This window comes from Lepeophtheirus salmonis, chromosome 13 (genome assembly GCF_016086655.4).
Source record: "Lepeophtheirus salmonis chromosome 13, UVic_Lsal_1.4, whole genome shotgun sequence".
Lineage (NCBI taxonomy): Eukaryota > Metazoa > Arthropoda > Copepoda > Siphonostomatoida > Caligidae > Lepeophtheirus > Lepeophtheirus salmonis.
In genome coordinates, this window is record NC_052143.2 from 28963824 (window position 1) to 28979074 (window position 15251).

A 15251-nucleotide genomic window follows, 5' to 3' on the forward strand; every position below is an offset into this window, starting at 1 on the left:
AGAAATTTACTTTTCTGGCAAATATACCTTTTTCCAATTCAAGCCCTACCATTGAGATCCCATTCTAGAGTTTTTGCATAGTCATAGTAGGTGACAGTACGTTAAAATTCTAACAAAATAATTTGCAAAATTGTATTTATGGTAGTTTTTGCATAAATATTATGCATTAATAAAAAAAGATTAACTAAAGATTTTGCTCTTCTTAGTGTTGTAAAGTAAACATTTTTGAAATCGTTTGCACCTAAATGGAGTAATGTTCCACTGAAAATTGGGTATCTTTGGAAAAGGACCAAACTTTGAGGACCTCCGAAACGAGTCCTTGTGGTCGCATTAGAATAAACTTCTCAAATAGTGCCCTTTCGTTAGGATAAACACCCTTGGCAAAAATGATTAAAATCAATTATGACTATGTCAAAAATTTCCAAAAAATGACATGAAATGTACCATAGATACTATAGAACAAAAATGATTCACATAGAATAAAAAAAAAAATCATATTCATATGTTGGAATTTACTTTTTAAAAGTTTCATCAAATTTTGAATACATTTTCATAAACATATATTTCTACTTAAATAAAATTTATGATAAGGTATATAATAAATAAATTGAATTGCTACAATCATTCCTTTGATGAACATATGAAAAAAAAAAAAATATACTTTATAGAATTTCATATTATTTTCAAAATGAAATCATAGCTATTGAAATCTTTTTGAAGTCTTTATAAAAATATTTGAATGATTGAACATCAAAGATTAAAAAATGTAAATATTTCAAAGAATTAATTGAATGAAACAATGTTAATTTAAAAAAAAATTATAATGTTCATGTAAAAAACTCAATGTATTGAAGTCATCATATTTCGTGGAAATAAATATTGAATCATTTTAAATATTTACAAGGAAGATATAGTATTTAAAAAGAAATTTTATGGAGTGCTTTTTATGTATTATTGAAATGAAATATTCTGAAGCTCCTGGTCTCAACTACAGTAGGCCTGGGTATTAGTCACACCCGAATACTCGTAGCCAGGATAGTAAAGTAAAAAATACCTGCGAAGACAAGGGCACTTACCCCTCAATATATTTCGATCTTTATTTAAAAGAGAACAACCCTGTTCCACATGTATTTATCATATATTAATCAATAGAATTGTATAAAATATGATCTACTGGTTTGTAAAAATGAAAAAACCGAAAAAAAATAATATGGTCACTAGAGCAGTTTGATTTTCACCTTTTTTCAAATATTTTTCAAGCGCAAAAGTTGTCATGTGGTATAAAAATTACCTATCCAAAATTTCCTAATCCAAAGAAGTCATCTTAAGGTTCTTTAGGTCACACATTTCGGTCAAATTATGAAAAAGGCAAAAACATTTTGCTTAGTGAATATAAATTTTTGTGAATATTGATTTTGTATAGAATAACATTAATAGACATTTTCTTAACCTATTGTATTGTCAAAGTTTATTTCTAAAATCTTTCCATGGAACAAAAAAAAAAAAAAAAAGGAAAAGTTAAGAAAAATGATGATCCGCAAAGAAGATGCATCCTTTTTTTTTACTTCTTCAGAAAGAAAAGTTCAATTTTTTTATGTTACTCTCTTTTTTCTCTCTATAGAGTAGCTTAAAAAATTTAGAATAATCTACATTATAAATAATTTATGCAAAATAAGGATAAATGAGTTATTTTAATCCTTATGGACGAAATAAAAAAACCTATGTCGCCTTTCAAACTTTGAATTAGATGTGCTACATAAGATTGACATCGTAGGGCAATGAAATTTCCCATAGATTATTTTATTACTACATGACAACTTTTACAATTTACTGTTAGCGAATTTCGAAAAAGTTCCAAAAACAGCCCCACTAATGGTTAACCCAACAATTTCAAGAATTTTTCGGAAAAGAGTGGCTAAGCAATTATTTCGTTTGTTAGATTAGCTTCGAGCAAGGAAATAAGGTATTAATCCTTTGTTAGAATTTTGCCTTAATTTAAATTTTTGAAACATTGCACGAGATAATTTTTTATAAAATTAGCTCCTACTAAACATTCATTGCATTTTTTTATTCTACCCTTTTTTTTTGTTATTTATAACACTTGACCATATTGAGGTTTTTCATTAAAAAAAAATCAAAATTGACATTTTTTTTGTTAATTTTTGTGAAAAAAACTTTTTTGAATTTTTTTGAAGAAATCAGTACCCGCTCATACGCAGATGAACATACAAACAGGCATTAAGGCTACATTTCATTTAAATATTTTTATCCTTCGTTTAAACACCTAAAAAATGATTTTTCATAATTATTTAAAAAAAAACTTTTCATAGAAGTTTCACTTAACTAAATTTGTTAATTTTTCTAACATGCCGGAATGAGAAGGATACAGATGATATTAAAGCAAGGTCACCTACATTTTTTCCAAAAATATGTAAAATTTCAAAATTTAGAGCTAATTATATATATATAAATTATCATAGAAATTTTTCAAACTTTGTTATTTGTACTTTTTTTATCAAGAGGACAATATTTGAGTCCTCCATATTTTACATTTTACAAAAAGTGATTTAATTGAACCCTAATTTAGAGTTAACAACGGAGTTGTCCCTTCTTATGTCCTAGATACGAAGTGAAACTTGTCTTCTTTCCTCTCAAACCAGCTACTACTAGTCTAAATAAACTCCATGGTACCGAAACTTTCTCTTCCAAAACGTTCTCTAAATATTCATGTTATCCATGTTAATTTTCATTTTTTTATACCCAAAATGTCAACCTTATGTATCCTTAATAACGAGTAATTTCAACCAACAAACAAGGTACTTTATAATTTTCTGTGAAACTGAGTAATAAATACTTACATTAAGGTCATACATATTTATAAATTATTGGCTTCCCCCATTCTCATTCGTTGGTGGCGTTTAGATGGCATTTTCTCGGCTTCTAAGACACTTTGGAAGATTTTTTTTTTTTTTTGTTTATTTAATTTCATTTATTTTTAGTATTGGACCAGAAAAATTTTACCACAAAAAAGAAGTGCCACACCCGGTAATTGTAAGTCCTTGATGGACTTAGAGTGGAATTGGGGGTCGACATCGGAATAATTCTAGCAAATGTCCTTGTTTATATCCTTTTTTCCTTCCTGTCCTGCCACAGCTAATTGTAGCTAATCTAATGAAACGTTATGAACATTATTCATTCTCTCATTTTCAATTTTCAGGGTTACCAAGATGATCTGCTTTTTTTTAAACATCCCCTTCCACACTGGATTTGATCATTGCTATATACTCATATCTGTAACTATGTTGTATTAATTTGTTGATTAGGGTTTTTGCAATGAAGACTATTTATAGGTCTGTAAATTGTTAGCACTTTTGTTATTAAAAAAAACCAAAAATGAATGTGGTAACCCTGAGAGTTTGCAGTATCTGTGAAAGAAGAGCAGCTGTAATCATGACGTTATTTAAATTGACTAAAATCACCTAAGAGAGGAAGGAAATAAACAAATTTGTCGATCTTTAATTCTACTCTGAGTCCAACAGGGTCTTACAAATGTGAGTCCCCCTCCCACCAAAAAAAAAATGTTAATCTACGTTCTTCATGTGCACACACACTCGTTTCTTGAAAAAGTGTTTATTTGTTCCTTCCTCAATTATAAACACACACCTCTTAGAAAATATACAAGATTTACAACCCTAATGTGTAGCTTGGTCATTTAGGAAAATTTACATTATTTTTTTCATTTTTTTTCCCATTTAAAATACAATTTAGTTTGTCAAATTATCACGTATCGTGTATTTTGAAAAATAAATTTCAGATTTGGAAGTGAATCCTGCTTTGAGAAAAAAGCTCATTTTCATGTAAATTTGGTCAGTAAATGCCTTAAAGATCCTTGCATTTTGAATTGCTATTTGTAAACTTCTCATCAGATGGGTTTATATAGTATATAATTAGATGCCTTGTGAGTTATGCAACATAATTGAGTTTATCATTAAGCCAATCCTTTAAAGTCATGGATTCAATTCATCATTGCTTCCTCTCGGGTAAGATAGTCATGACTTCAAAATTAAATATTTTTATTTACGTCACAGATATAAAGTTGAAAAAATATATAGATGTATATAATAGGCTAAATTTGTCATTTTTCTACTAAAGATCGACAAAATCCTGTGATGATGTCAATGTTTATGAACCACTTGAAATTGGTAGTTTAGAACCTTTAATTTGATTTCAAGTCTGAAGTTGCGTAGTTGTGAGAAGTTTTGTTCCTTCTGCACTTAGTAATTTGTTTTCAAAAATGAGTATTCAAAACGTTTCTTGCCCAATAGTGGTCATTTTGAATATTGAATTAGTAATTATCCTAATAATTATGGAATATAAAATCAGTTGATCATAACTTTCAAAGAATTCTTCTCAACTTATGCTGAATTTTATTGATTATAATCAATGTCTGAGAGTGTGGGGGCTTCTTGAAATTGTTTATGTTTGTTGTCTTCCAGGTGTCCAACCTTGCCTTACTTAAAAAAAAAAAAACACCAAAATTTTATTATAACAAATATTTTAATATATGATATACGTACTATACTAAGCCATAAATGTCGTACCAAATTGAACTGTTGTACAACGCCTTACTGTACCAGACCTAATAACCAAATATGTAGACTGATGACGTAAGTATATATCCATTTGGTAGTTAGGAAAATAAATTATAAATCACAAAAGGTACCTATTCAGCAACCATAAATGTCCTATTCAGGCTATATTAACAACTATAGAGCAGTAACTCCATACATATATATGAATACTTCATAATCAAGGATCATTGAAATAATATCATGAGTAGAAACCATATTCCTATTAGTTATGCTCAAAGTAATAATTGAAGTATTTATATACTAGAGGGACCTTAAATACTATAAAATAATAATCTAATATGTTTACTTTGTTTCTATGATTAGAAACCCAATTTTTTGCATAAATAGTACTGAATATCAGTGAAATAGATGATAAAAAAATTATTCACAATGGTTCCTTTTTGCAGAAATTACAGGCTAAAGTCTATTTGGCAAGACATCACTGTAGACACGAGCCAATTCTTTTTGAGTGTTGCCCCATTCCCAATTTCTGTTAGGATGGGGTTTCTTGCTTACCGTAACTTCCAAATAAGATTACCAGATCCATAGATTTCAAAGGCAAAAAGGTGTTGCTGCAAAAGCTAATTAAATTATTCTCATGCCACTTTTGCATCGTACTAAATGTGCAAGAGTGAGTACCACTTGTTGAAAAGTGTATGGCTCTTTCCTAAAGTGCAAGTGACCTTTTTGAAAAATAAATATTCTCGAAGGTTTTTCTCCGGGATCGTGCCACCGTGCTCTATGCTCTTAGTTTTGACCCCTATGTTGCTAAAGATAAGGAACACCTTACCAGCCCGGCTGATGACATCCTATACCATCAATGACTCAGTTTTGTATATGTAATAGACCCTAGAGGGCTAATCGGCTCTATTTTTGACCAAAGTCCAATCATTTTGAGAGGTTGAATAGATGTTTAGCAGAAAAAAACTTTAGAGACTTATGTGAGGTAAGCCAAACATCCCAACTTTCTGGACATTTAATTAATAATATATAAAAAAAAACAATGGCATCTCTACATTTTTATCAGTTATATAATTTTAATTTGAAGTGATTTTCTTACATTATTTAGGGTCCACCCTGTAAATGGAGAGCGACGTTAGTTGTTCGCCAAATTTTCATTTTTTACATATTACTCTGGAAGTAGAAGCTTATTTATTTGTGTGGGGATACTAAAACTTTTTGACAGTAGCTAAGAAGAATATTTCCCACTCTATAAGTTTTAGAATTGTAATGAAATTTAAATATTCTAATACAAGATCACAGAAGTTAATAGTCACATAAATGTTTATGAAACCCATAATGACTTGATGTTGTGTGAGTACTTATTTAGGACTAAAAAAAAGCGTTCCCGTCTAGTTCAGTCTCAGTTCGGTCCACTTCAGTTCTAAGAGCTTATAAAGTTAACGTCACTTAACTTTATTTTTTCTGTATTTAATCAGTTTTTTAGTACTGATTGTCCAAAGGACCAAAAGTCTTAAGGACGGGTCCCAAGGACTGATAGAACTGGTCAGACTGGACTGTACCAAAAACAATAGAATGACTTAGCAGTTCGTATTAACGATTTATATCCAATAACATTATAAAATATACTTTGCAGATTAAAGTATTCCATAAATCAAATTATCTTAAAGAATCTAGAACCATTATCCTCTTGTTTAAAATGACAAAAGTGACTCTCAATTAATATTGGAATGATGGGTGAGGTTGAAGTGTTCAGCTTATATTATTATTCATATAGATAAAACTAATACTAAAAATGCCTTTTTGTAGTTGCTAACAAAATAATGTTTCATTTAAAGCTGTTCTACTTATTATTTCATTCTTGAGGAGGGAACATTTACGTACTATAAACTATTAGGTGTAAACACGTATTCTTTACTCATTAAGAGTGTAGAAAAATACTGAGGGGTTATATGTGAAAGTCCTTATTAGACTCACACTAAAATTGAAAATCAACATTGGTGTAAAATCCTGCCTTTATAAGCTTAATAAGATTAATCATTCAGGAAATAAGTTCACAGGAATGGAAATTACCCAGACCCATTCTTATAATATATTGCAATCATGTTTTGCAATGGATTTGGATCCCATTCTGAACGGAAAATCCATGTCGTTGAAACTTTTTTTTTCTCCTCTCGGGTGAGCCCTCCTCTTCTTAGGTAGTGAGTGAGTCGTTTAGCCATTATAAACCATACCTCTTCTAAATAATCACAGTCACGAAATACATGGGCGAGCGTTTTATTTTTGTTGCAAGGCGTGTCTTTCTCTATTTAATACACTCCAAAGGCGACCCAGTATCTCAGGTAGGACTGCTTAGGAGTGAGATATGGATTGAATAATGACCTCAAATATTGTTTTGGGATCATTCTATCCTTTATTTTGCATTTTAAAGTATTAAAGAGATCGTTTGGAGGCTGTCTTTTTCTCACTCACTCCTTAATCCTTTAAACAATTGAAAGAATAATTTACTAATCAACTCAATTTTCCATTGTTTCTATGCAAAAAAGGTATGAGTGAAAGCCCAGGAGCATTCAACTTGTTTAATGTGTTATAAAAACAAAATGTCTAACATAGTTCAAAATATTAACCCTATTATTAATTTGATACATTTCAGGAGTGGTGAAGGAAAATTAGAATGCCAGAGCCTTCTCCTAACACGTTCCGAATATTTTTAAAAGAGTCTCCTGCCTTAGAGTCATCTTCATTCAAAATTGAAAGTACAAAATATGAAATGGTTCCGAAAGATGGTGTTGTGATTGGATTTGTTATGACGCTCTGGCTCTACTCAATTTATCTCATGTTCAAGTAGGTGATTTTTGTATTTGTAGATAACACGAACGGAGACTAGTGAAATACTTAGTTGCAACTTGAACACTGCTTTTTTTTACAATGTAGTTATCATTCTTGGAAAATGTACATCTAAGTATAAAGTGCATGAATGACTTCGAGTAATACTGATAATTCATTGGAAAGTATTAAGGATTAATACTTGTTAGATTCAGAGTAGAATTGAGGATCGACATTTTTGTAACAAAATAAATTAAGTTTATTTAATTTTTTAATTGTTTAAAAAAAATATATATATATGGACTATGGGGCACAGTATTTGAAATTTAAAATGTTTTATTATATTTGACTTCTATACATCGACGGAAATTACTAAAAGTTTTCTTAATACTTTCTTTTGTAACTTTTGCTTAAGAACGGGTAATCACTTCTCTGATGTTATTTGATATTAATGTCTTGAATGAGGAGTCGAATTGGACTCCCTCTTGACAACACTCTAAAATAAAGAAATAAGTACGAAGAGATCAGGAAATGAGAGACTCCCCATATTCGTAACACACTATTTTACGGATTATTCATTCATTTTCCTTACCCCTGACGATATTATAATATTTCTGGGAAGACGCTCTTAAATTCAATGTTTTTATTCACAACCTTCCTAATTGCCCGTCCCTCTGACATTCATTTGTTTAGTTAGGCAGCAAATTGAGCTTCGAGCTGTCATCATGACAGCTCGAAGCGATTTTCAATTTAGAGTAAAGGTGTGGAAGACATTTTTCTACAAGGCATTCCAAACTACTAAGTCCAAAAGATGGATGTCAGGGATGGCGGATGGCAACATGAGGGAAGACCATAAGTCAGTCATATTGTTGCTGCAGAAGTTTTTTTTTTTCTTGACTGTATGAGGGTGCATTGTACTTCTTGATGTTGCAAGCAGTCCGGACGAAGATGGCAATGGTATCTGCAGCCAACTTAGGAATGACACAGAAACAAAACTTGTATATTTTGGTCTCAGCTGTTGATAAGTGGATAATAAAGTATAACTTTTTAAAAGAAAGGGAATAAAATTTAACTACTAGTTTTTTTGTTCCTACTCTGTAGAGGTTTATTTGAATCTATTACATCTACTACAAATAGAAAATATTTACTCTGAAATATTATCAACGAGTGCTTACACACTTTGTAGATATTCAGTAGGTTTTATTATTTAATACAATACAGTTGAGCTACAGTATATTGTGTTCTCTTCCTTAAATATCATTAAACCCTTTTTTCATACTTACAGAGCATGGAAAAAAATATTAAATTTTTCAGAGGATCAACTACAAAGACCCGAAAAAGCCTCTGTTCTTTGGAAGTGGGTCATGGAACTGATTCTTCACAACCGTCAAGGTGGAAGAAAAAAGGATGTGAGTAAAAAAAACACATTTAAATGTACTAATCATACGCTTATTTATTTCTAGAAAGACTCTATTTCCCAAAATGACTCCAGCAATAATTATCCAATGACAGATGAACATGAACATTTGGAGTTGGGACTACAGACTCCGTATGAGGATTATAATTATTCAGATACTACATCTTACGTCATACAGCCATTAACATCAAGCCTGAATCAAGAGGAGTCTTACTGTCTTCAGCCACATATAAATAAAGAACTGTTATCCGTGGATATTGAAAATATATCAGACCATTTTAGTACAATTGTATAGACTTTGTAGATTTTTGCATGTGTTCATAAAATTTTGAATAAAGGGAAACTTAATAAACTATTTTTAATTGATGGCAAAAAACCATTTAAACAAACATAAACAAGTCAACCAAAGGTCAAACTAAATTTAATCATATTTCATTATTTATAATGAGATTGGCCTCTCTTAATAACCTCGCCCACACGACCGCTGAAGTTTTGATCGACCGCGTGACCTCGTAAAGATCTAATTTTGTCATTGTACTGGTTCTAGTTTTGCACTTTTAATTTACATTCCCTGGATGAATAGAGTAGCCCAAGGAAGAAATTACACCTTCCAACTAGACAGTGGATCATAGCTAAAAAGATACAGGATGTCCTCCCTTTTTGACCCTGGATTTTTCGGCTGCAAGCCCAAAACCTGAACACATGCAATTTATATCTCTAGGAGGGGGTCGTGCATGAAGCATGCACAATTATCATTCGTCTGTGGAGGCCCTGAAGAAGTATATTACCCGTATAATGGAAAAGCTGGATCCGCAAGGGGACCTGCAAATGCTTCCAGCACTGTTTAGCATAAGTTATCGAGAGAGGTGAATCTCATTATGAATAGTTGAATGTCATTAAATATAGCTTTCCAACATTAAAAAATTATAATTATGTTCCATATAACCCTTTAAAGATTTCCCCAATATATCTGGACAAATATTGTTGCGTTGATCCTTATTTATTCGCTCCAGTCTAGTCTTAGGACCGGTCCTTCAGACTGTCGATCATTGGAACCGGTCCTTAGGATTGTCAGTCCTTTGGACTGGTCTTTAACTATAAAAAGAAGATTCCTCCCTCCTTTTTTTGCTGTATTAATATAACTTATAAAGGATCATGTCTATGTTTCCAACTTCGTCTCAGAAAGGAATATAATGGACACAGTTCTGCGATATGATACCATCTATTCCATGGATACTTCGCTTCGACGTTGTTCTGGGTGACTTAGGGAAATGTTCCATTTAGTGTCATGGTGAAAAACATATTAAGACAGTTTTATAAATTTGTACTATTACCATGATTAATATGACTTTCCTGTTTGTATAAAAATGAATTAATGACTTCTGTACGTTGGTGTGGAGAACCAAAGTTTGGGAACCACTTATCTTTGCATAAAAATCTTACTTACGTCATCAAAAGTAATTTTAGGTTTTATGCAAATTTAAATAAAGTCAACATTGTCTTACCTATCCCTGGTCGGAGATTGAGTAATCAAAAATAAATGACGTATAAATTGAATCTTTATCGAGCCATAAACAGATGAGAATTTCCCAAAAATTACATTGAAATTAATTAGAGAGAGAATATCTCTAATCAAATACTCAGTGTAAACATAAACAGTATCTGATTAATTAATAATAAATCATGAGAGTTCAGGGAGAAATAAGTTCGGAAAAATATGAAATAGTATATAAATTTATAAATTAGATTAAAACATTTATGAAAATTATGACATTATGATATAAATTAATTTTTATACAAACTTTTGTCCGAAATATCCACCTTTTTCCTGCATTATATGGCGTAGACAAAGAAGCACTTGGGCAGATGTCATAGACGTTATTATGTCTAGTAGAAAGAATACACTCCTCATTTTCATTTAGGAGGGTGTAAAGATCAAGCAAGACGTCTACAAGGGTATGTTGGTTGACAATATCCTTTCCTGCTTTTAGGACACATATGGTAATGCATCTTATGTCGCGATAGCAGAATGATACATTTAATACATACTTTGGGCATGATTGGTGAACATTTCTTTTTCTTATTCCATAAATTATTTGTATATCCTAGATGCGTTTTTGACATATTTGAAACATAAAAACAGAACGCTGGGGCTTCTGAATTTCCTCTTCATTTCCCGGATAGTAAAAATATCTCATGTTGTATTTATTTCTTGATTTTCTCCAGCATTCTAAACATTCTTTATGTGGATTTGTGTTAAATCCCTTGTTTCCCTCCGTAAATAATTTGAAAACATTCCCAAACCGTGGAAATTTTGTAGAATGTAAAATTTATTCTCAAAATTGCAATGAGTTTTTTTAAACTTACTTCTGCGTCTGATACAACAGATACATTAAGTTAGGATAAATTTGACCTTTTCCTTTAACTAACCTATTTTGCACAATATTTTTATAATGAGTCCTCAAGCCTTAAGTGCACCCAATAATTACCTGAAATTAATAGAATCCCTTCTTAAATGTTCTTCCCGTAATTCAAAAATACGGAACCTCAACATCAAAAAAATTATTCTACCACTTATGGTAATTTTCCAAAGAATTTGTTGAAATAGCACAAATTGGTAGTGCATTAAGTCCAAAATCAAAAAGACTTAAAATAAAATCTATACAAAGTTTGAGTTATTAAATTCAAGAACCACTCTTCTGTACTTTCAAATGAATTAAAATACAAAATCTTTGAAGATTTCACTATTGAAATATCAATGAAAATGTTTCAAAGTTTGCACTTCGAAGATAAATTTCTTAAGACGGTCCTGACTTATGAAATGATCGAGATGACTACCAAAAAGCTCTTGACACTATCAGTCATTAAAAAGTTATTACAGGTCTTGCTAACCATGGAGCTCTTATTGTAAAAAATATAATGGTTCACTTATATCGGATGAATCGTACTTCCAAGTCCAATTACTCCTACAAGTGGTCGAAGATCATCAAAGTTTATATGCTTGATTCAAGGAAAAAATATTACTTTTAAATTTTAATTTAAAAGCATATATACACTAGAAATTCATCAAACTTTATTATCTCATGTTCCAGATTTAGAATAATAATAAAATTGGATAATATGTGAAAGTTTTATCAATAAAAAAAATATTTCTTAAGCTTACCAATAATAAAATAATAATATTACTTCAAAATGATAATTTTTTATTAAAACTACACATAATAGTTTTTAATTACGACTACTACGAAGATTTAGAGTATATATGATGAGTAGGTAATTAACGTTTTCATCGAAATAAGTAAGTAAAAGGTATAAAAAAACTATCAAGTATTTGATAATTTAAGCTACTCTGGACTACAAGTAAAAAATTTTGATAATGATTTTGGTTTTTTTTGTTGTAAAAATGGACAATATTTCTTTTACTAGCAGACAGACAGACATATAACAAAAAGTGCAAGTTATGGGAATCTTATATCTTATGATCGTTCTGACAAATAAGAACCAAGTATTTAAAATTTACATGATAGTAAATTTATTTATCTAACATTTTGTCTTATAAAGTTGACTGTAACCCTAAGGTTTAATTGATATTTAAGTCAAAATACTTTCTTTTTTAAATCGTAAAATTTCAAAACTTTGAGGACGTTGAGATATGGATAATTTTTTTTAAAAAAACAGGAAAATTTACTTACAATGTCCTTTGCCTAAGAGGAGAATTTTGTAACCCTCACAAATAAACATTTCTCAACTTCACAAATAAGCTCCAGCTTAATGATCACTGATCAGGGATTACTCTTCTTTTCTTTATTTTAAATAACACGCGTTCTTCTTTTTCTCTTTTCATCAGGTGGCAACAGGAACACCTCAAATTAAGAGTATTATATTTATCGATCATTACTTTAAAACAAATTGAGATACATCCATCTTCCAATTTTATTGTAAGGGGAGGTTTTCTGCTCTATCCAGTGTCCATTGGAGTATTTTTAGCAATGAGAAAGGAAATTAAAGTAAGTGTCTTAGGTTTTTTTTTTTTACACTCCAAAAATGCTTTCGATTTACCATTCTATTAAAATATCTGTTAATATTAATATTTTGTGTAGGTATTTCATTACTTTGGGATTTATTAACAAATTCTGGAATTAATTAATGAGAAAGAATTTTTCTAGTGCGTTCTTTTTATTTATTTACCCAACAACATGAAAAAGGAGAAATGTCTTATTCTTTAAAAAACATGCTTATTTGAGAATGATTTATTATTTAGAAATAACTACAGTCTACAAAATTATATATTTTAAGTTTTTTTCTCAAGTTTCGTTTTTTGATTATGAATTCAAGGGTATTATTTATATTGTTAAGCCATATCACCATAAAGGGTTGCTCTTATGTAGTGAAACATATTTTGGGGTGGCATTGTTGTAATATCACGGAGGAGGACAACAAGGTATCTAATTTCTAAACAGAGCAATCATATACGATTGGAAAGAGCAAAGAAGACTCTAACTTTTCTCAAGGCTACCAAAAATTAAATAAAGTTTACTCTTTTCCGAGGATTTTTTTACCTTGAATAAGTAGAGCAGCCAAAGAAAGGAATCACCTTTGCATTTGACGGTGTTTCCTGTTGCCATTTTTAGCCAACTTTATTGTCCTTATTTCCATATATTATCTCTCTGAGATAAATACCTTCAATTATTTTTCATAATCTAGGTTTATTACCCTAACTTGAATACAATAATGTTTTATATGGCCAACATTAAGACAATTTTAATACTGTATTTTATCTTCCACAAACTTTGACCAAACAAAAGTTCCTCGACATTCTATATTTTGAGAAAGTTAAGATGGATCAGCAACCATTTCCACTATTTTATCAGTATCCCTCCAAATACTATTTTACTGAGTATATCATTTATCAGCTCTTTTATGGTTTGGGATTCTTCTTCGGATAGTGGTTAGGGTTTTTTTCGAATGATTATAACCAATCCACAATTTTAATTTTTTTATACTCTTAAACGTATTAACTACCGTAATCCGTAAGTTTTTTTTCCTATTTACGTATAATTTATGAATCCCTTTCAATTTTAAAGACATTTCATTTTCCTACATTATTTTATTCCCTATCTTTAAATCTTATATTCTGTCTCTCACATCAATGAGGAAACTTCAATGAAAAAAGGCCTGCCCACTACCAAATCTGGGGTTAGCATATGCAAGTTCGTGTTCTTAAACCCGAAATAATAAAGCTAAATTACATATATTAATCTATTTTGATAAAAAACCTTTCCATCCTTATCCTCAATAAGAACACCAAAAGTTTCCCATTTAATGTTTCCATTCATATTTATACTCTCACTAACTTTAATTTTATATTTACTCTTTCTTGCAGTGACAGGAGAGATTTTTGGAGATAATGTTTTTGAATACAGTCTTTTCATAAATTACTCCTTGACACGTAATAATAGATGATTAACTTAAATAAAGTTATTTGAATTAGAGCTTTGAGGAAATTGACAAACATTTTTTTAATTAAAGTCAGGATGATTTTTATTACAGATTGATTCCTTTTTAGCTTATAAATATGGCAACGACAACAGACGAACATCTATCAGGACATTCTTTCATACAGTTTATAGAAATCTAAATACTATGTTAATCGGAAACCTGTGATCCCTTGTACAATGGAAGGAAATGTCGATGTTTTAATAATATACATACTTGATTCTTCCCCTTATATTTACGTCGTTACTGTGAATTTTTTGGCTGTCAGAATCATAGAGAAGGAAATACATAGATGATGCAAGGTACACAAAAGGATTTAGATGTAGATTGTCCATTTTGTCTATCTATACCAACAGTAGACCCCTGAGTAGGGGGTGTGCCATTTTTCTCATTATTATTGTGAACTAATCGAATATATTGTAAATATAAAATCAGCGATTTATGTACTATTGAAGTTATTTTTTTCCTTCACTCCTTTTTCTTTTTACTGTAACTAAATTTAAAATTGAGACTTAAAAACAGGCTGTGCATGTGGAAATAAGTTTATATATGAATGCAGGTCTTAATGTGACGGATACGTGTTATCCAAAGTAGGTCTATTCAAGGGTTAATTTCGTACACATCTAATTGCTATCATTCTCGACGTTTAGCCGATACATCTACTTTTTTGTATATAATTTAATACGTAAAAGTTTTTTTACAAAGATAAGTTGAGCCAAATGGTATAAGTAAATCAAAAGCTGCTTCATCAAGCAGTGGAGACTCATTCATCACAGAGTTTATCTAGCGTTTTAGAATCAAAATCTGTTTTGTGTTTGGTCTCATAAAAGTTCGATAAGCGCATCTTTCACATCAGATGATCAATGATTAGTGTTGGTAATAAAAAGGGCGTATACAGTTTTGTTTTTTGTGGAGCACTC

The 15251-nt window shown here is 30.4% G+C and overlaps 1 protein-coding gene across 2 annotated transcripts in view; it reads left to right on the plus strand.

The window, feature by feature from the left end:
• LOC121128699 (uncharacterized) overlaps positions 1-9190 on the plus strand; it is a 50255-nt gene extending 41065 nt beyond the window's left edge. For both annotated transcript variants that reach the window (XM_071893045.1, XM_040724289.2), the window contains 3 exons: positions 7246-7436; positions 8704-8827; positions 8882-9190. In XM_071893045.1, the coding sequence (XP_071749146.1) occupies positions 7267-7436; positions 8704-8827; positions 8882-9130 (543 nt within the window). In that variant the 5' untranslated portion in view covers positions 7246-7266 and the 3' untranslated portion in view covers positions 9131-9190. The remainder of the gene's footprint in view (positions 1-7245; positions 7437-8703; positions 8828-8881) is intronic.
• The last annotated feature ends 6061 nt before the right edge of the window (positions 9191-15251 follow it).